The 23,871-nt window shown below is 34.5% G+C and overlaps 1 protein-coding gene across 1 annotated transcript in view; it reads left to right on the forward strand.

Annotated features, from left to right (window-relative positions):
• Positions 1–5,139: 5,139 nt before the first annotated feature.
• LOC149778465 (acyl-CoA-binding domain-containing protein 6-like) overlaps positions 5,140–23,871 on the forward strand; it is a 55,092-nt gene continuing 36,360 nt past the window's right edge. Inside the window, exons 1-2 of the mRNA XM_089939310.1 lie at positions 5,140–5,335; positions 19,463–19,527. Of these exons, the coding sequence (XP_089795436.1) occupies positions 5,222–5,335; positions 19,463–19,527 (179 nt within the window). The 5' untranslated portion in view covers positions 5,140–5,221. The remainder of the gene's footprint in view (positions 5,336–19,462; positions 19,528–23,871) is intronic.

Raw genomic sequence — 23,871 nt, forward strand, 5'->3', positions numbered from 1 at the left:
AAAACATTTGGAAAATGATCTTTGATATTATCTATTTTGCTTCTAGGTAATATAAATAGAGACTCTGCTGTAAAAATGTCTATCTTCAACTTAATCTCCCACCTCATTTGGTATCTTCATAAGTCAGATTGTTAAGTATTAAAAAATATACACTTTGTAAAACTTCGAATAAATTAATGTCCCAGTTTTTTCATTATGATTTTCATATGTTTCAATTAGTTCAAAACTTATTAAAGGTAGCTGTCACTTTTTTCTTATTTGGTTGCATTTGGTTGATGGATTATAGAAGTATTCTTTCTGATATAACACTATTCACTATACTGATTTAAGTTTAATTATTTTAATATTTATTTCACTATTTTTTATTATTTCTAATGGTCATAGACCAGAAGAGCTTATGGGATGGCCTGTTTTTTCTTGTTATTTGTTATCACAACTCCTTCTAAACCACTTGGAGGATTGCCATGATACATAAAACACACATGCATTGTAAGGTCTGGTTGGTCCTAAATGATAATGGTGGTGATCAGACATCTAATATGGCCATCACATCAGCTCTCCTGAAAATCTTATTATTGCAACTCTTCCTAATGGATGGTCATATCAACATGGAGTTTTCACTGAATGGATGGTCATATCAACATGGAGTTTTCACTAAATAGATGGTCATATCAACATGGCGTTTTCTCTGAATGGCTGGTCATATCAACTTGGAGTTTTCACTGAATGGATGGTCATATCAACATGGAGTTTTTACTGAATGGATGGTCATATCAACATGGAGTCTTTACTGAAAAGCTTTTTATCACATATAGTTCATTCTAAATGAAAATGGTGCTGATTATGTTGTACAGTTAATATTTCCAATATGGTAGCAATGTTAAAAATCAGGTAATTGCTACTCTTCCTGAATGGAAATTGATACTGACAATGGGGTTTCACCAGAAGACTTTTAATGTAGTCTTCTTAGTCCTAATTGAAACTGGTTCTGACAACCATAATGGTCACCACACTAATCATTTCAAGAAGCTTGTTGCTGCTATTCAATCGATGATCTTCTCATCATTGGGTTTTCAATAAATGAAAATTGTGCAAATGTGACATCCAATATGGCCACCACAGCAACTGTGTTGAAAATCTTTTTATTGCTACTCTTTCTTTACAGAAAGTCATCTCTGGCTGCCTGTAAATAAAAATGTTGTTGTCTGTTATCCAATATCACAGATGCTTATCACTGCTTTTCCTATATCAATGTTGCTTGTCTGTTATCCAGTATCACAGATGCTGATCACTGCTTTTCCTATATCAATGTTGCTTGTCTGTTATCCAATATCACAGTTGCTTATCACTGCTTTTCCTATACCAATGTTGCTTGTCTATTATCCAATATCACATATGCTTATCACTGCTTTTCCTATATCAATATTGCTTGTCTGTTATCCAATATCACAGATGCTTATCACTGCTTTTCCTATATCACTGTTGCTTGTCTGTTATCCAATATCACAGATGCTTATCACTACTTTTCGTATTCCAATGTTGCTTGTCTGTTATCCAATATCACAGATGCTTATCACTACTTTTCCTATTCCAATGTTGCTTTTCTGTTATCCAATATCACATATGCTTATCACTACTTTTCCTATATCAATGTTGCTTTTCTGTTATCCAGTATCACAGATGCTTATCACTGCTTTTCGTATACCAATGTTGCTTGTCTGTTATCCACTATCACAGATGCTTATCACTGCTTTTCCTATATCAATGTTGCTTGTCTGTTATCCAATATCACAGTTGCTTATCACTGCTTTTCCTATACCAATGTTGCTTGTCTATTATCCAATATCACATATGCTTATCACTGCTTTTCCTATATCAATATTGCTTGTCTGTTATCCAATATCACAGATGCTTATCACTGCTTTTCCTATATCACTGTTGCTTGTCTGTTATCCAATATCACAGATGCTTATCACTACTTTTCGTATTCCAATGTTGCTTGTCTGTTATCCAGTATCACAGATGCTTATTACTTCTTTTCCTATACCAATGTTACTAGTCTGTTATCCAATATCACAGATGCTTATCACTACTTTTCCTATACCAATGTTGCTAGTCTGTTATCCAATATAACATATGCTTATCACTGCTTTTCCTATCAAAAGTCATATAAAAGTTGGTTGTTCACCAGATATTTCTCATGATGTCTAGTTGTTACTTGATGAAAATGGTGCCAATCTGAAATCCATTGTGGCCACCATGGCAGCCATCTTTAAAACCTTGTTTTTGCTATTCCCCCTAAATGGAGTCATATTGACATGCAGTTTAGATTTGACCAAAACTCGGCTAATGGTGTCAAGTTTGTCCTGATTTAAAATGGTGCTGATCTTACCTCCATTATTGTTGCCACTGTGACTAATATTAAAATCAGAGATGGTTTCAACTTTTAGCAGCTATAAACAAAGGATCTTATTTCTATTTGCTGGAGAACAAATATTTGGAGAACAATGTCAGTCCCTTTCAGAGGCTGGTTTGCTTAATTGATAAAAATATTAAAAAATATTTAACTTTATTTTCTTATTTATGTTGGAAATCTGAATATATATTTGACAATTGACATGTGTGTTGGAAGGACTGAGATATATCATTAATGTTTGTATTGGCATTTAAAAAACAGCAAGTATAAAAGCATATTTGCTATCAGTGCACTATTAAACAGCAAGATACATAAGTGAATAAAGTAATTTCCATTTATATCAGTGAGATTCATAATCTGTTTTTAAGGAAAAGTGTCTATTATGAGCAGTGTCCCTGTAGGCTCAAGAGTATTAATGACTCGTGACAATAAAATAAGTTATACTTCAATATTTTTTTACCTCAAAGAGACTGTTGCTTTACTGGCCAAAAAGAATTGCTTGGAATCCAAGATAAGACCACGATAATGATAATTTTTAAACTATCTCTGATATTCTTGAATTATAGCATCATTTTCAAGATGGATGAAAAATCAGAAGCATTTTAATTTAGGACCGACTAGACATTTTAACAATCCTTTTGTTGAAAATCCTTTGAGAATATGACTGTCCTTTCAGAAAAAGTAGCGATAACAAGATTTTCAACAAATGGCAGCCATGCTGGCTGTAAGTTTGGGATCATTTTCATTTAGGACCAACAAGCTATAGAAATCTTTGGGTGAAAACCCTATTATAAGAGTTTCAAGATGGCCCTCGTTTGCATGTTGATATGATAATCTGTTAAGTTCAGGATATGCGGCAATAACAAAATTTAATATGATTGCTGACTACTTGACCTGTAAGCAGTATAATTGATGTGTAGGGCTGAATACTTGACCTCTGAACAGTATAATTAATGTGTAGGGCTGAATACTTGACCTGTGAGCAGTATAATTAATGTGTAGGGCTGAATACTTGACCTCTGAGCAGTATAATTAATGTGTATACGGGCTGAATACTTGACCTCTGAACAGTATAATTAATGTGTAGGGCTGAATACTTGACCTCTGAGCAGTATAATTAATGTGTAGGGCTGAATACTTGACCTCTGAGCAGTATAATTAATGTGTAGGGCTGAATACTTGACCTCTGAGCAGTATAATTAATATGTAGGGCTGATGACCATGGAAGGAATGTGTGTGACAATTTGACAAGTAGTTTTTAGGAAGAGGATCATTAACAAATTTGTGGTGATGGATAGAAGGATAATGCACTGTGGAAAGTAGGTCATCCCACATGCTCTTCTGATCAATGACCAACAGAGCTAAACAAATCACACTTATGTCTTTTATTTATCAAAAGAAAAACTGGTCAAGAATTTCCTCCACTGTTCTGTATAACCTTATACTTTGTGTATTGAGAATCAAAATATTTCATTTCCATGTAATTTTGTTATACATGTATAGAATAGAGAATGAAATTCTGTAGCAAAAAATAAAAAACACCTTACATCATTTTGTAAAATTAGTCTTAGGGTTTATTTCATTTAATTTAATTATCTGATATCATCAGATATGTGAGAAATAACTGTCCATACATTTTAGTTTAGCTGGTAATTATTATAAAAGATATTGTCTGTTTTTATTAATAGATTATGTCTTTCTAGTGGCCCAAGGAATGTCTACTTTTTCCTACTTTTTTTATCAGACTCCCTTAAGTTTTCCTTACTTCTTCCAGAATGGCCATACTACCCATACTGTTTTTCTTCAATTTTATGATAAAAATCAATTACATATTGTATGAATGGCCATAAGAAAGCAAATTCAGGTGTGATGTCTCCGATTTGGAATAGGTGCTTAAGGTGTAGGTTTCTATTTTTTTCACTTTGTTTTTTGTCATGTAACTTCAAATGCACATCAGAAACTATACATTGTAGTTAAATTATTAGTACAATGGTGTACTTATTCTGGAGCTACACCATCATCTCCTGTAGATGGACGGATGCCAAGAGAACCTGGTGTACATCATTATAGTCATTAATAGGTATGAATATTTATAGCCTTTTGAACAAGCAATTTAATCTGTATAGTTTCTTATACATAACTAAAACATGACAGTCCCAAACACTGTAAATATATATTAATTCTTACACGTGGGTATGAGAGCACATTCATGCCATAGTGGTCAATGAGTCTTTCATGACCTCAACCAAGGCAGAACATGTAACTGTGAAAACACAATCGATGATTACTGTCATGAAAAATGTAAACAAAAACCAATTAGTCTGTTATACTTTAAAATGTTGGTCCTTTGGAAATTGATTTGTCCTGTAAATTATTGCTTCATCATATAGTCTCACTAGTGGGTTGGAAACATTTTAACATTCTGATGTCTGGATCATATTCTCAGTCAAAATATGTAATTGGTTTAACTGTGATGTTATGAAAATAATACCGGTACTTGTCTTTCTGTTTATTGCGACACTAATATGGATAAAAATCAGTATAGCTTTGCATCATAAATACTTAATTTATCTGGAGAACTAAAACAACTGCTAATCATGATGTCCTAAAATTTTAAACACACACACACACAGAGGATATTTTTTTTATAGAACTCTACTTGTTTAGGTCTAAGCCCTTAGTTTTGCACGTTGTAAAGCTCTTCAATTTCGGAGGTAAATACAGCTTGCACGTTGTCCACCATCCCATAATGCCTAAATAGAAGTGATCCGTATTTTTAAGTCTTCGGAACTGGTAAAGTTTGGGATGGCAGGAAACGAACTAAAGGATATATTTCATGCCGCAACAGACTATGTTCGACATAATACAAGCCGACTAGATTCAGATAATCTTCTGTACCTGTATGCTAGGTACAAACAGGTAGGGACCACAGGGGACACGATGCATAGTAACTGTCTTGCTGATAAGTGAAGAGAAAAATTTTTTTATTCATTTGTTGTACGTTTGGACACATAAATTCACGCGGAGAAATGCAATCGTTCAGCATAAATATTGCCCTTTTACGTTCCATCCACAGGAGTGTGATGTTTTATCAATAAAGTACGACGGAATACAGGGATGGTCCTGGCTTTTAAAAAGCTGTCGCCAAAAAAATCGCCAACCTCAATATTTGGTCGCCAATTTTCAAAAAGTGTCGCCAGATCAAGTAGTGTACATTTTTTCAAGTGTTAATTTAGTCTATTAATGTAACAGGCAATGAAAATTACAAAAGATGGGTAGTTAATACTCTAATTACAACAAGCATTAACAAAATGTTACACAGTGTTACATGAAGATCCGTCGCGATTTTAGGGCTGCCCACTTGTTGAATGCAGTTTCAAAGTCTAATTTTTCACACCTGTACATGCTGATTCTCATTAAATTCTCGAGAGATGAGATGCAGAGTTTATTTCTGATGTCAGTTTTTATGAGGTTCATCTTACTGAATCCACGTTCACAGTCTACAGTGCTGACAGGTGACACCAGTAGTCTCTCAGCAGCCCCCCTCCCCTTATGGCTAGCTTCACAAAGCTTGTAGTGAATTGCTTCCTAATTCCCAAGAATGATCACTGAATGCTGTATAAATTTTCTCGACAAGCAAAATATGATCTCCATTCCCACGAATGAAACTTACATGAGTCAACACCTGGCAATATTAGACCGTATATATAAGCATAAATTCACACCCAATTTAGGGATTCTTTCACTCCTGTATTTTGAGAAATAAATAATTGTTATTAATTATGCAAAACTGTTTTTTTGTGCTATTTCTTGTTGCGGAGTTTAAGTCTCTGCAGCCATAACATGGATTGATGGCAAAAGGAAAAGATCAATGAGTAAAATGCTGCACTGGCGACAGATATAATTGTGACTGAGATTTTTTCCATTTGCTTTGTATTTATACGCAGTAGTCGGTACTTCAAAGGTTATCAGTTTTCTATGAAGGTTCAGCAAAACTATTATATTGGTATATGTAAAAAAAAAAAAAACAACAGAAGGATTAGCCATTCAATTAATTGTATCTGTTCTATTCGCGTCTTCAGAAGTCAGTCAGTTGTAGGTATAGTTCGGTAGCATGACTGACAGTATCACAGCATACAGTACTCAGCCCAGATGTCAGCATAGCAGATTATGATGTAACAATACACTGTAAAGATGGGGTTGTCAATACGAACAAAGAATCGTTTGTGTAACAGATTGATTTCAGTGCATTGCTTAGTCAAGTTTGTGGCTTCCTTTCATTCTCCCTTTTAATGTATCCAGTTCAAATCCATGATTGTATGTACAAATTAAATAACCAAAAAGTCTGTCGCCAAAAAAATTGCCAGATGGGATATTTTCGTCGCCAATAAGGAAAAAAAATCGCAATTTGCGACATTGGCGAAGCCCAGGACGATCCCTGGAATATCTGACATGAAATCACCTTATCGGTACAATAACTTAACTGTTATAACACAAGGAGTGCAATAGTCCTACAGTGTAAGATATAGCACATGTTTTTGTTTTAGTGCTGTCTTACTTGCCAAATAACGGCCTTGTATAGCGTGTTCCGATGTCAGTAGTCCTACAATGTAAGACAGCACATGTTTTTGTTTTTGTGTGATGTCTTAGTACCCAAAAAACGGCCTTGTATAGCTTGTGTCGATGTCGGTTGACATCGAAACGAGTAGTCTAAGTTTCAGGAATATATCTCACTCACTTGGCAGCCTATATCAACACTCTTCCACTAATTTTTGTGTAATTAATATACTTACTTTGCTGACTTTATCCTGGTGGGCTCAAAATATGACAATAACAAATGGATGCATTTTCATGTTTCATTGACATACAATTGAATTTGTTGCAATGCAATATGGTCAAGGTACATCGAAATAGGTTGATGTGGAGGATATGTTTCATAAACAAAACGAAACGTTGCTCACAGTTCCAATATGCATAATATATTTTTATTCATTTTGTTAAAGAATATTCTGTCAAATTAACCCGATTTTGGCTTTCCCAGCTTTCATCACTTTCCAGCCAACTGAAATTTAGGCCAATGAAACTTGAAAACAAGTCCATTTCTTTTGCGAGAATTTGAATTTATTAGAGAAAAGACATCAGAGTAAGTAAAGTCTAACAAAAGCATAACTTTGTTGAAAAGCATCATTATTGGTTGTCATTTGTGTGTGATATTCCTGAAAATTTGACTTTATTACACATCAAAACACGCTACACAGCGCCGTTAGTTAGGCAGTAAGACCCATCACCCCCAGAACAAAAATATTGCGTGATTTTTCTTACTTTGTAGGACTAGGAGTGCAAGCTTGACCACAACCCTCCGCTAGATTTTACTTGTCTCACGCATCTTTTTTCGCTTCAGAATCACAAGAAGACTGAAAAACTCCACATATCCATTCAGAAGACAGTAACGTACCAATGCATAACTCTTGGATGACCATTGCATGAATCCAGTCTGGCGAATTAATCTTTATTTTCACCATTATGGTCACAAACCCTTTCTTACAGAAAGAAATAGCCCATTCTACCAGTTTCTACCCTGCAGTAAATATGCGTTAGGGTCAAATAATTATACCAAACACGGTGCAGAATCTGTGTTTTCTTTTAAAATTAGGGAAATTTAATAATGTGGAATCAATAGATTAGTTGAATTTTCTCAGAATAATGAATGCATCATGAAAATGTTATTTACTATTTTCAAAAGTTGTACAAACAAATCTGTCACTCTGCACATACATACATCATATACACACACACATGCATACATATAGTTGCTGATAGTATTCAGACTGTCCTCGCATTGTATACACATTAATCTAGTCGGAGTTTCCTCTGACCCTTGCCACCCCTTTATTTGACATTGATGTTGGGGTGTAGGGTCAAAGTCCATTGCCTATCAAAAAGTTGGAATTTGTAGACACCATTTGGTGTTGGCATAGGGTAGCCACTTAATAGCCAGCCTAGCAAACTTTAACAACCTCTCATTAAGATATACCTGCATGAAATCAATAGGAATATGATTTATTTTCTCAGAAATAGTGAGTAAAGCATTGGTTATACCTTTAATCCACTGAAATTTGATCTCAAACTCGCCATTTGCATTCTGAGTCACAGTCCGAGGCAAATTCCAACTTTTCAGTAGGCAATGGACTCTGACCCTTCACCCCAACATCAATATCAGATATCGAGAAAGGGGTGGTAAGGGTCAGAGGAAACTCAGACTAACATTAATCCTGAGCGAAGGGTTGTTGTCACGCTTACACTCCTTATGATAAGTTATAGCACCAATATCTTGTCAGAGATTCCGTTGTACTTTATTTATGAAACGTCAGACTAATGTGGTTCCATCCTGGAATATGATACAATAATTGGAAGGTGACTCCTTGATGTTATAAAGGTTGATAACTCCGAACTATATTTGTACAAGGGATTTATTATCCAAACATTTTAGCCCAAAGTTCCACCATGGACCATAGTATGATGCAAAGGTTCGCAAGTTTTTGCTCTTTTCTGTTTGAGTTGTAACTTTTAGATTCAGAATCATATCTTGTTTTAAATGGTTTTTCTGTTCATTTTTTACATACTTTTTTTAGGGACTGCTCCAGTAGCATAGTGGTTAGGGTGTCTGGAGAAGGTCATTCACGGGGTCAAACCCTAGCCAAGTAATACCAAAGACATATAAAAATGATACTTGCAGCTGCCTCTCTTGGCACTCAGCATTAAGAGGTTAGTGTTAGGACCAGTCAGTCTGGTGTCAGGATACTGTGACAGGGTGGGACATGATGCTACATGTCTGCAGCATGATGCTGCAGTGCTAGACATCACTATAAACTGTCACACTGCAGACATCTTAGTGATATGGCTGAAAAATTGTTAAAGCAATGTTAAAAATCAAAACACACACACACACACTTACCCAAGTTTATCTGCCAAAGTCATTTTTGGGGATTAGTCTTTCCTTTTTATCTCACCTCCAACAGAGGGTTGCCAGTTTTTAATGAGAGATTCAAAATTCATAATGGACCACCTTTGGTCTCTTTTTTTAAATACTTACAACACTTCAAAAAACATCCAACATTTGGCCAAAATTCTCCAGAATACAACCACAGGTGCATGACGCGAGCTCAGTGTTAAAAAAACACCCAAAGGAAAACAACCAAGTGACAAATTTTCTCAGATTACCTTGATGACCCATTCTGAGAAAGGACCCTCTCATTCATACTATAAAAGACACAAGGTAAGTAACTTTCATAAACATTGTTCCACACTTAACCCTTGATTTTCATCTGTTTTCGTCTTTGAAGGCACATGACCTGAGTCTATGGCTTGTTTTAGTCCTGAGATATTTTTCTATTCATCAAGCCATCATGATTCTTTTGCACTGCAGAATGAGATTGAGGGTATGATATTATCTTATGGTATGATAGGATCCTATGTCAGAACGGGGTAAATCGGAGGGTAATGGGTAATCAGGCTCACATCAAGCACCTGTGATTAGAACAATAGATGATTTGTTCACAGCTTGTTCTGTACACATTACCTTTAAAAAAAAAAAAAAAAGTCCATTTAATCAGCCACACATCTGCTGCAACAACTTCTGTAACAGTTCCAGTTCCAGTACAATGTTTCTCACTGGTGTTAGTAATACATGGATAAAGCATGTAAAAATGTCTTTTTTGTCAAATTTTTAAAACAAATCTGTTAATTTTCAAAAGTGGTAGATTTCAACTAGAAAATGGTTCATTATATGGCCTTAAAAATGGTATTTTTGTCATACTGCTAATGGAATCATATGTACATTAAAGCCAGTCTAATTATAGGTTATCAAGGCATTCTGTTCCCAATTTATAGGTCACGTGTTTCGCTTTGTACACAAGTTTACAACTTTTGATAAAAGTATGGTAAATAGACATGTAAGGGACATGGAGATAAATAATAATTCACCAGACTTTCAACAACCTGAAAATAAAATTTCAGATTTCATCAGCATTGTCTATAGCATATTAGTTTGTTTTTTTTGACTATCCAGACAAGCACTTCACATAGAATAGAGGAGGGATGCAAATTGAAATTAGAGGGCTCGGATGTCACTCTATCACATTTTTGTTAGTACTGATCACTTAAATATTTTTTGTATGCTGGTATGGATTATTTTTTATTTGATTCAAATATAGCTTCATTTGGCACAGTACATTCTCTCAGCCCTCATGACAGATATTGCAAAGCTCTTCCAGAAAGTATTTTTTATTATTAGTTTAAGTACTAATTTGTGACATTTTGCTCCAAGTGTCATTTTTAAGAAGTTTGTGTGAATACAAATAAAGCATTTTGTTGCCACTGATCACGAACAAAATGCTTATTTAGGCAGGGTTTAGCAGTAAAGATGACATCGGGTACCTGGTACTCACCCGTTAATAATAACCATGAGTAATATAATTAAGAATAGGCACCCATTAAAAAAAAATATATTCCAAGTTCAGATTGAGACACAATACCGATTATAGTCCGAGTCATACCAAAAGACTTATAAAAATGGTACTAGCAGCTGCCACACTATGCGGTCAGACTAGACTGAAAAATTGATGAAGCTTCTTTACAAATCTAAATCACACACACACTCATACTTTATGGAATAAATTCTTATTACAAAACCATTTATTCTCAGTGTAGTATGGAATTTTTTATTTTGTGATCAGTAGATAATAGTAAAATCACTGTCTTCAGTGAATGCTTATGCAGTTTAGATCAGTAATATGGATTATTATTTTTTACATTAATCAGCTAAATAAAGGAAATGATTCATAGAAATTAATTCTCAGAAATTTTTAAAAAAAGACAATGCTATCGTAAGTTTCACTAATGGCATCCAAAAAGTTGCTTAAGCTTAATTATATATATAAGTAATGTAAAAAAAAACAACAACAGAAACAATCTTCCACTGAGTCCTTTTTATTCTTTGAGTAATCCCCCACCCCATCCCCAGGCAAAATTAGTACTTTTGCTTTAGATTCCTACAGTTGGAATGCATGGTTTTCACTGCACATTGTACAAATTTGTTAATACTATAGTCAGCCTTTTTTTGCTCCAAATGATGGCACATGGTTTAAAATTGCACATGTCACTGATTATAGATTTATATTTTGTTCATTTTTAACCAAGATTCTATGTGTACTGTATATCATAAGGGGCATGAGTAGAGTGTGTCGGTGGACCTTGTTTACCTATTGTTATGTTTGAAGCAGTAGTCTCAAGTGGCATGTGGAGATAGGGTGGAATTCTAATCACAAATTGAAGCCAGAATCCATTATGCATACTCTGCTAGCAGCAATCACTACTGGATAAAATGAAGCCTGTGGGATCTTGGCAGAAACTATCCTAGTATTTTCCACAGGTCATTTTAGGCTGGCATTGCACCATACTGTTTTATTTCCACACCTGGTTTTCTTTCTTCAGTTTTATATCCCATTAGACACTATTTTTTAGAATAACTTGTCCTTTTGGGGGCTTCAAAGTGCAGTTTTTCATGTCTCATTCTCATTGATGTTGTTTTCATGGTAATAAGCAACATAGGTCTTTGTTAAAACTGGTGAGTAGATACAATTAAGGGGATTCTCTCTCCAGCTTGTACTGCACTTCTCAGTAACAGTAACAATTGCTTTTGGCTCTGCTACACAGTTTCTATATACATCTGAATGAGAACAGGTATGAGGTGAAGTTAATTGCAACAAGCACAGTGGCGAGAATGTTTACATACATCAGATGCTACTTTGATATACTTCAACAGCACTGCTCCTGTGGCATAATTGGTTAGAGGAGCTGTCTCAGATACAGGAGGTAGCAGTTCGAACACTAGCAGAGTTGTACCAAAGACTTATTAAAATGGTACTTGCAGCTGCTTCACTGCATGCTCATCATTAAGAGGTTAGTGTTAGGACTGGTCAGCCTCCTGTCGGCATAATGTGGCTGGGTGGGACATAATGCTACATGTCTTTGGCATGATGCCCCAGTGCTAGACATCACACTAAACTGCCACACTGCAGACATTGTAGCAATATGACTAAAATTGTTAAAGCTATGTTAAAAATGCAAATGACAGACACATCTACTGCAGTTGAAATTTCTTTACATGTGCTTAATTATGGAAATCATGTGGTAGGTGGCAGCATTGCACCACCATATGGTGATGCACAAAGGCCGGGCCATCATAGGTGGCAGGCAATATTGCAACTGTCTGGTCCTGACTTTGAATCATGTATTGTCAAGTACGAAACAGTAATTACAGTGCATGTTTTGTGTGGACAATAGGCGGTATACTTGTAGTGGAAACTAAAACTGCTTGGAGATTTTCATAAAAATGTATTTTCAGTGAAGTACGATGTTATCTGGGTAATTTTATGTTATTTTTGTTTGGATAGTGTGTGTCCATTTTACTGAATGATCATTAAAGATTTTACTAACTTGAAAAGTAATATGTTCCACACGTATTGAGCTGGTATTGGAAATGACTTGTACATAAACAACCAATAGATTATATCAATGTAGACTGGTTATGTGACTGTACGAAGACTGAACCAGCATTAAAGGTCTTGCATCAATAGTCAGATTGAGCCAGTAAAAAAACAATAGACATAACAAATGGGTAGTTGTCTCAGTTTATCTCAGTTAGTACCCAAGAAGCAATAAGAAATAGTGTCATGTGAGTGATCGGGCTTGGAATCAGGTTACAGAATGTTTATTTAACAGAATGGCCTTTAAAGAGAGTGGGAAGCACACAGTACTTACCCCAAGTTACCGCATATGTTGGGACACCATAAATTAATTTTGAAAGTAAAATTTTTTATGCACTGTTATGTTCTGTTTTAAATCATTCAAAAATTATGTCAGATATTGCACTCAAACTGAAATTTTATTATAAAAATGATAAAACTGTACTTTAGATAAAACTCTTAAATAGATTGCAGCAGCATCTCATCAACATAACCCTCTTCCTGCACATATGATTAATTCTTTTAGTGCATGAATATCTTTTTTAACTTTCCCATGCCATGAAAAATTATTGTTATAGGCAACACCACTTCTCCTGAAGTGGAAACTGCAAGGACTAAAGTCAGACTTTTTAAGCTGCACCAGCCGTGCTAATTCTCACACTTTTAACCCCCATCTTATCATCAATCTATTCAGAAAAAAGATCAAAGTAGACTATAATTTCATCCATGTTAATGATAATATTTTTGGCAAGATCATCTTCCCTTCTAGCCTTCATGAATTCATCAAATGATTTTATTTTTCCAAATCTTCTCGGCAACACTGTTTAGTCTATGTCTGTACATGAAGCACTATGTTCTGTCACTTTATAAACTGATCCATTGTTTCAATTTATTTTCAAAATTCCAGTGAATACTGATGGAAATGAACAACAGTTAATTTTTAAAATCTCAGCCATAAAAAAAATAAATCGACACATTTTAAAGAATCCAAAGTTGGCTTCCGAGGTCAGCTTACTTTGTAATAAAATTACCCTTGTTTTTCATGTCCTGTCAGTAACTTCAAAAAATGAGTTTACTGCTTGCTGCCAGTTGTACTTATTCACCATCTGGGCTTCTATTTGCTAAGCATATTTAGTTATAAATATTACAAACAGGCATTGATGTCTGCAGGTAAATAGTATGCACAACAAAAACTTGCTTTAATGAAACGTTTTGTAACCCATGCTAGCAAAACAAAATTGTCATTTGTACTCATGTGAAGGTATTTTAAAATAATGATTTTTATTTGCAAGATACTGTCATATGCTTGACCTGGATTTAATTCAGTCTTGGTTATTTTGCACCTAACACCATGTCATGTGTGAATGGCAGTTGTCTTCAGGCAGTACGGGAAGCCTACGCTACATATATACAGAGCTCGTGAATATATTTTATTCTTAATTGCTCATGATGATAATAAAAGGAATAAAAAATAACACAAGGTTAGTTTCTTTCATTTATTATCAAAAAAGCATTTTGTTTCTCTATTTTATTTCAGCATGCTGGGGGGGGGGGGGCAAATTCAATACAAATTTATTTCGTTTCTTAAGTCTTGGGACATGTGACCTAGGTGAAAAAAGTTTCCCTCTCATTAGCAATTTTGTTGGATCCAGTTTTCAGTCGGATAACATTTTCAAAGCTTCGGGTACAGCCAAACATGATTTGTTTTTCAATGTTCATGTTAATGAACAATGTGTTGTGTGTTATCAGACATGAGCAATACATGCTACAGTATTGGAGTTCGTGAATATATTTTATTCTTTAATGGTCATGATAAATAAAAAAGGATTAAATCAAGGTTATTTTCTTTCATTTTATTATCAAATCAAGGTTATTTATTTTATTATCTATTTTATTGTAATATGCTATCATGATGATAATAAAAGGAATAAAAAATAACACAAGGTTAGTTTCTTTCATTTATTATCAAATAAGCATTTTGTTTCTTCATTTTATTTCAGCATGCTTGGGTGGGTGGGTCACAAAGTCAGTACAAATTTATTTTATTTCTTACGTCTTGGAATACAAGACCTAGGTGTTAAAAAGTTTCACAATAAGTTCTGGGATGGGGGAAAGAATAAATATTTTATTTTGGCCCAATATATTTGGGAAGCATGTTGGCACTGGTACATATCATATTGGTTCAACAGCATCATGGTCTGAAATGATAACATATCAGGACCATAATGGTAAATAACCAGAGAGAGAACACTGAAAATAGGGCTGCTGTTTTGAAAAATAGAAACATGCTTCTTCTCAAAAACCACACAGAACCACTCAAAACAATTTTACACCAACATTAGTTCCATATTGAAAGGCCTTTGTGTCCATGTTTTTTGATAGGTGTGATATTCTATTAGTGGCTTTTTTGAAGACGAGTTGTTTAATTGGATTTTGTTTGGGGCTGGGGGGGAGGGGTAGGCAGAGTAATAGTGGCTTTGTCTGATAATAAATGGCATTACATGTATAAATCTAAAATTTCAATGGCAATTTGTTTCTGTCAGATCTTTGCAATGTTTTTTTTAGAGTCCTTTATGCCATGATTATTTGTCCAGTTCTGATTTTTTGGAAGCAGTAATTTATGATTTGTACAGTTTTAGTTCTGTTGGTCATAGATCAGAATGTCAGATTAGTCTCATTATCATTCATAACTTAACATTCAGAATGGTTCATGTGATGGCTTCTTGTCCCACATCCCAAATCGGGTTTTATGGTGTCTTGTTGGTTATGAATGATAACGAAGCTAATCTGACATTCAGCATAGCCACCATGCAGCCATTTTGAAAAATCTTGTTATTACTACTTCTCCAGAATTGATGGTCATATCAGTATTAGGTTTTCAGTAAAAGTCTTCTTATCAGATCAAGATGATTCAGAAAATGGTGCCAGGCAGACATGAAATATGGCTGTCACAATGAAAGTATAGAAAATCTTGTCAATGATTTTCCTAAAGGGATCTGACCAGTAATTAATTTCTTCAATAAACTGGCATTAAAATACACATGCTTCCGTTCATTAGAGTCTTGAAAAATGTGTTTTGCTGTATTTTCTTGTGCCTTGTGGTGCTAAATATGGGACTTCCTGGTCTGTACTTAATAACATAGCCTCACACCAAGAACCCTTGTGCACTTTTGTCACTAGGAAATTAAATACCGGATATCAAAATAAAAATCAGTTTTTTGTTGTTAACTGTGAGGTACATTAATTGAAGTTTTTGAAATATATAATGGAAAAAATAAATAAATCCATTTACAAGCCAAAGAGTGCATCTCAACATCTTCAGTACTGAATTTTTTTATTCCCCAGCCAGTAGACAGCTTCTCTGGCTATAAAATAATTACCTATACTGAAGATCAATTTTGTACATTTTGTTAACTGACAACCATAGACAGCAAGTATGCACTACATAAATTTGGGAGTTATTCAATGATAGTAATGTTGACAGATTAGAAATGAAATAAATGTTTACAAGTTTTTTGATTATATGGGTAGGTAACTGAATAAATGCTGGGATTTTAATGTTTTTTCTTGTGTTCTACTTAATTCCCTTTGGGTCTGTCATACTTATGTGCATGCATGAAATATGCATCAATGTGTGTTATGTAGTAAAAGGTATCAAACTGCACAACCCCTTTTTCATGAATTTCTGGTGCACAGGGATATTTTGGACAGTCTGAAATGTTCTTAATTAGACATTTCCTTCATAAAGAAGTGTTCAGCTAAGAGGTTCAGTTTGCTTTGCATCAATTGTCACATGAGAAATTTATGAATGTAGGGGTCTGCAACCACAGGCCAAAAATAGATGTGGCTAGACTGTCAGCTGGTACTAACTCTCCTTGATACAAAGACATGATATAAACAAACAATGCAAACTTGGGTTCTAAGAGTACAGAATAGATGCTACAGACACTAGGGTTCTAAGAGTACAAAATAGATGCTACAGACACTAGGGTTCTAACAGTGCAAAATAGATACTACAGACACACCTTGAAACTCAATCATACTGCAGTCATATTACAGTATCAGAAATGACAGAAGTAATAAGGTAAACCAAAGGTTATTTTAACAGGATACACTGTTATTTTGATGCCAAGAAATCTTTCTGATAAGGATATAGCAAATGAGAAAAAAACTAAAGAAATATGTCACAAAAACACAGTATAAAAGTACTTGTGGAGGGAAAGCGCAATCTTGTTTAAAAAATAAATGACAGCTTAAGACTTTGTTACTCACAAAGAGTTGGAATTTGATGTGCTTGCCGGGGGACTCCAAACAAAAGGAGTAAAAAGAATTTCATCATCATTTAATCTTACAATAAAAGCATTAGCATTACATGTGCTTCTCCTGATTCCTGAGAAAAGTAATTGTAATGTAAACCCATTTGAAAAAAAACAACAAAAACTAAAACAAAATAATAAGAACAAATTCATCAAAAGTACAGTTGACAAGATATTGCACAAAAAGTCATTTATTCAGACTCTCAGAGAGAGTAGTTTCGACAGATGGTCTAGGGGAGGTAACATATACTATACACCAACTTGGCACAGAGAATTGTAAATTGGTTAGAAATTAAACCATTTAGAAAGTACCCTGCAACATATAAATTTTAGATTCTGTGTGACAAATTGGTAATAAATTCATCAGTGTCATGTGGCAAAGAGATGGAATGAAATAAGAAAGGTGAATTTTTGTAATGTGATACAGAAAGTTGTTATTGGCATTTAAATGTAATATGTGCAGTAATGTAGTGAATTTAGAAGGTGGGAAAACATCAATCCAGCATGCAACTGCAGTTAATGTGGTGACCAAAACCAAACCCTATCCCTGTGGTCAATTTCATATATGTCAGTAAGTTTTTAACTGTGCATACAGTGCAGATATAACTGTTCAAATGGATTTTGGACATGAAAAATGATGGTCAACAGAGGATCCAGATGGAAGAAGCTTCAGTGCTTATTTTCCATAATACTATGCATTTTTAATTGTAATTTGTCAAAAATCAACCTATGACACTAAAACAAAAAGCAGAAATGCATACGGTTGTTTTGGATATACATACTGCACCATACTCCATGTAGGGATCAAAACATATTAATTTCACACAGAATTTTTAAAAAATAATATTCAATTTCATTAGATTGATTTAAAAACCAAACCTGCTTCCATTCATTAGTTAAAACTTTCTTTCAGCTTCATATTTTGCAGCATTTTCTTCCTTGTCTGTGTCTAATAAGACTGTCTTGCACCAGGAGTCCTAATGTTATTTTGTCAGTAGGAAATTAAATACAGGATATTAAAATGAAAGTATTTTGTTGTCTACTATAGTAAAGAGATTGAAGTTGATAAAGTTTGTAATTGAAAAGATTTAAAACTATTTACAAGTCATTGGGTGCATCTCAAAATGTTTAGTAAATTATATTTTATTCCTCCACCAGTAGACTGGTTTTTCTGGCTGTAAAGTAATTACTGGTCTGATACCTGAATGATTGGTCATATTAGCATGGTGTTTTCACCAAAATTGTTTCGTTTGTCTGAAATGAAAAACCATATATCTTCCACAGTGGCCAATTTGAAAATCATATAGCTCAAGAATATTACATATGGTAACCATATGCAGCAGTTAAAAATGAAGAAATTGTCCAATGTTGAATTCAGAACCTTTTCAACCAACAGAGAGTCAGTCCCTTTGAAGGACAATTGCTTTTTTATGGTATCCCTGTTTGAAGGCAGATTAGTAGCTTTTGTACAAACATTGATCTTTATGACATTGTGTGGTGTCAGTTTCTTTTCGAAATTTTTGGTAAGAACTTGATTAATGGATTTTTTAATTTTTATTTTGTAAATTTGCTTGCACATTAGCAGAAATGTAAAAGTTGGAGCTGTTCTTTGTTTTCTTCTTTCTTTTGCTTATTGGACCCATCAATTCCAGTATTTTTGTGTTCTGGACTCATTTTACTTGAAATCCCCAACTTATCCTACTTTTTGCAAAGGGTTGCCTGTCTGTATGCAGTTAAGACCGGTCTGCCTTAGAACTGAGGCCAAAAAGTAAAAGCTTCAGAGCTCAGAAGTAGGGTATTACCTTCTGACACATAAACAAGTTTATTTCTGCATCACTTGTACAAATCAGAAGATCTATCATGCCAGAGTGCTTTATGCCAAATTTTACAATTTTTATATGGATGCAGGTTATATTGTGCTGAGAAAGTTGTAAAAAGTGTCTTGCCCAAGGACATTCCACAATAGCCAATCTTGGCTGATGTGATGGTAGGAATCAAACCCACACCCTTCTGGTCATGGGCTCAGTGCACCACTGGGCTGGCATGGCTTACTGGGAGAATAGGGACAACTGAGACAAGTGGGGTAATAATGCTGCATTGCAGCAGTATTTCATTTTGTATATTTGACTGCAACAGCATATATTTTCACATTAAATGAATATAAATGGGGTTTTTTTTGCTGAAAATTTTTGTTTTTCTTTCAGGTCACAATTGGTCCTTGTAATACTGAAAAGCCAGGCTTTTTTGATTTCCAGGGAAAACAAAAATGGTAATAACTGACAGGAAACAGAATTTAGCTGTTAATGATACATGCTTTTCTTCTTTTGAGGGTGGTTAAGAAAATGTGTGGAGTTTTTTATTCTGCCTTTTATATATGCATTAGTGTGCTAAGGACACATGATTAGATGTTACCAGTAAGTGTCCATTAACCCTTTACCTCATGCAAGCACCTTTGGACACCTCTACTCCATTTGCATGGAAGCGCATTTTGACACCTCTACTCCATTAGCATGGAAGCGCCTTATAAGGTCTGCTGTAAACATCAGCCATTTTAAGTGGGTTTTCATAGCGCCACTTTGGGGGGAAAACCCCTATTAGATACTACATTCATTTCTACAAATGACAATCACGTCAGATCTTGTGGTCACTGTTTATGCTCTGGTGAAAATCTGCTATTTAAAGTAACTGGGTCATAATCTCCACTCTCCAAAATGTAGGTCGCATATTTCATTCAGTACTTACTCAAGTTTTCACGATTAGAATCACAGCTATGAAAGCTTCAATAACTTAGGTAAAGGCTCTGATATTGATGTAGACAGCATTAGTTTTTATAAATGATCAAATTCATATGATGTCTACGTGGACAAAAAACTTGTAAATTTCGAGTATGAGAAATGGCAGCTACTGTTGGTCACACGGCTTCACTGACTTGACGGTGAACAAGTTCTCTCAAGATTTTAAAGCAGATACAAAATTCTTCTACGAAAAATAATGACACAGCTATAACAATCGGACTTTACTCTTAAATTTTTCCATACATAATAGATGTGTACCAACAATGTAAAATGGTTAAAATTGCTGTTAAACTTAACATACACTGCATTGCCTAACAGTTAACAGGAAGGCCTATGTGTATGGAGTCAAATAGGTAACAGTTGTTCTATTTATAGCGCACTGCACTGGGTAACTTTGCTCTATGAGGTGAAAGGTTAAAGAAGGTGAATGTCCACTAAGCCTAATGGACACTGTTCTGTCAAGTGGAAAAATCTGTCATGGTTTTTATTGCAGCTATAGTCATATCTTTACCTGTACAAACTATATTGTAGTAACATTGCCTGTGGTATTTATCAGTGACCTAGCATGGTATATGAACAGACCAAATTGCATAACATAGGGGAAAAAAATCAGAAGGCATAAATTTCTTAGTTATCCTTGCACCCCAAGTCCATGACAGAGCATACATCAGAAAAATACATTGTAAGTTTTAGTTTACATAACCTGTCGCTTTCTTTGTTAACTTGGAAAATTACTTTGATCAATAGAGTGTATGCATTATTTAAATGTGCTGTAATTATCATTTCAGATTTCGTCTACTGACAAAGAAGTAAAATGTTGATATCACTATTGATAGTAAATAAGTAAATTGCTGCTTAGCAATGCTTTTAACCTGCTGCATGTATTATTATGTTTTTCTTATTTTTTCATCTTTGCTTATAGTCCAGCTTTGTCATGATTAACATAAATGGTGTAAAATGTTTCAGAAATTTAAAGGCTTAAAAAGTTGCTGCTATAATCAGAATGAAGATGCTGTCAGTATTTGTGCCGACTATAGAAGCGACAACCTAGAGTTGGAAATAATTGGGATTACTAACCTGTGAAGCAGTTCTTCCATCTCCAGTGTGGAGAAGATAATGAAGTTGTAACAGAGATATGTGTCATTGAAAATATCAAGCCACTTATTACTAGCAATTAGAGATAGATTTAAATTTATAGCCCTGGTAGATTTGTGTCTTAGCAGTTTTAGGCAGTATACAAGGCATTGTTGATAGATATGATGTGTTCAGCTTAAATAAAAATGAAACTAGTTATAAAATAAGTAGATATATTTTGCTTTCATGAAGTACCGCTCTGGTGGCCTAGTGGTTAGAGCATCCGCCTCGGATGCAGGAGGTCGTGGGTTTGATCCCCAGCCGAGTCATACCAAAGACTTACAAAAAAGGTACTAACAGCTGCCTTGCTTGACACTCAGCTTTAAGAGGTTAGTGTTAGGACTGGTCGGCCTGGTGTCTGGATAATGTGACTGGGTGGGACATCATGCTACATGTCTGCGGCATGATGCCCCAGTGCTGGACATCACTATAAACTGGCACATTGCGTAGTGATATGACTGGAAAATTGTTTAAGTTACGTTAAAAATCCAAATCACATTACAACTATTTTATTAAGTGGTTATTTATGGAACTACAGTAAGTTTGCATAATAGTAGTCATTTCATAAGCTGCTGCTGATCAATTAATGAAATAATGGATATCTAGGAGAAATTAACTGCTACTACAATATCGATAAACTTTTTTCCCCATCATTACTTTCTCTTTATCTGTCCCCATCTTTTTTTCAGTGCTGTGTACACGTATGTCTTAAGACATTTCACCTTGGATTGTTACTGTTTCTTTACTTCAAAGTCCACAATTTGTTCAGATCACCTTAAAAGTTATTTCCCAAAGATCCACCGCCATTGGGGCAGTTATTGATGATTTCGGTCACTTCACATTATTGGCCTAATTGCTATACCATGTCTAAATAGATATTTTGTACAATGTTCTTTGGGGACAAGCTGTTTATTTGTATTCATGCCAATTTATTAAAAATGGTTAGTGGCTCAAACTGTCACAAGTTAGTAACTAAACTGATAGTAACATAATATTTTTGCAATGTCTCCTGCTGACTGAATATTCTCTGCCAGATGAAGTTGTATTGGCGTCAACTAAAAAAATAAGCGTACAAGCTTAATTCTTACTAAATATATTTAAGTGGTTGTTTTTTTATCATTTGTCATACATTTATTTGGTAATATTAAACTTATCACATGACCAAACCACCAATCCCAAGTATATCGAGCTGTTGGCAAAAGAATACAGGAGCATGTCATTACTAGCAGGTGTAAAGATAAATGTAAACAGGTGTCTAGCTTGCTCCTCACTTATTGAGAAAAAGTATTGCATGTACATGTATATTTGGTGTGGGACTACTTCACAGTCTGTACTAGAGTTTGTATCTTGGATAATGTTACGTATCTTTCATTGAGCTGTATCTTGAATAAGATTAAGTATGTTTATTTCATTTTGTTGTATCTTGGATAGCATTATGTTTATTTCATTTTGTTCTGTCTTGGATAACAGTATGTATATTCCATTGTGTTGTATCTTGGATAACATTATGTCTGTTACATTGTGTGGGAATATCAAGAAAACTTGGATAACATTATGTCTATTACATTGTGTGTGAATGTCAAGCAAACTTGGATAACATTATGTCTATTACATTGCGTGGGAATGTCAAGCAAACTTGGATAACATTGTGTCTATTACATTGCATGGGAATGTCAAGAAAACAATTTAAAAGTGATGGAGGAAATGACTCAAAAATGCAACAGCATTTCTCATTTTTAATATCGTAATTGAATAAGTACATTCAATCATGTTACATATTGCTTCAGCATCTCCTTTCTTCTCCTATGAACTTGCTAATACTTATGTGATTTCATTTTATTTGCTTAAAAGCAGAATCTCTTGCAGCCATGGTTATTAAAATTACTTATCATGAAACTTTTTTATTTTGTAAAGCACCTAAATATTTTCAGTTGATTCTTGGCTTAGAAATTTATCTTTCATATCTTGCACTACATGTATGTCAGTGCATTTTAGTTTGGGAGTCTTTGAACATGAAATGGTGTTGTGCACAACTTTAAGAATGCATTCTGCACTATATACATTAGTTCCTGCAAATACTGTAGTACTGTATACCTGATTAAGACATACTTTTTGTAAAAGGTATTTTGTGTTGGCTTTTAAAAAAAGAAACTGCATACAGTAAATGAGGTAACACAGCATCTAAAGTATAATAAATTGGCAACAAGTAGTATATAAAAAAAAACACATGAAAGATGGTATTTAGTGAAACTTTCCGAAATCTGGACACTCTTGTAGGTTCAGTTTTGGTGCTTTGGCCTTTGAGAATGACAGACATTGTATTGTTTATTTTGAATCATGGTATGTACAATGTGTGAAAATCAGATTGTGATGGGCCCCATAATCATAGTGAAGCGGTCACAAAAACTCTTTGATGTCAGTAGAGATGCAGAGAATTTGTCTTGCTACCAAAGTCAGCAGTAGTTAAATCAGATAACAGACATTAGTGTGTCACTTTGTGATAGCCTGAGAATGTGAAATGTAGCCATCATTACTAAAATTAGAAAACCATTTCAGATATTGTCCAAAAATAGGAAGATATGATGAACAAAATATGACCAACTCTGACACTAAGCATACTGACATAGTGGGCTTTCAGTATTGGGCAGATAATGCTGATATGCCATCAAACAGGAATGAAGATA

Source organism: Sinohyriopsis cumingii, chromosome 17 (genome assembly GCF_028554795.1).
Source record: "Sinohyriopsis cumingii isolate HCF-2022 chromosome 17, ASM2855479v2, whole genome shotgun sequence".
Lineage (NCBI taxonomy): Eukaryota > Metazoa > Mollusca > Bivalvia > Unionida > Unionidae > Sinohyriopsis > Sinohyriopsis cumingii.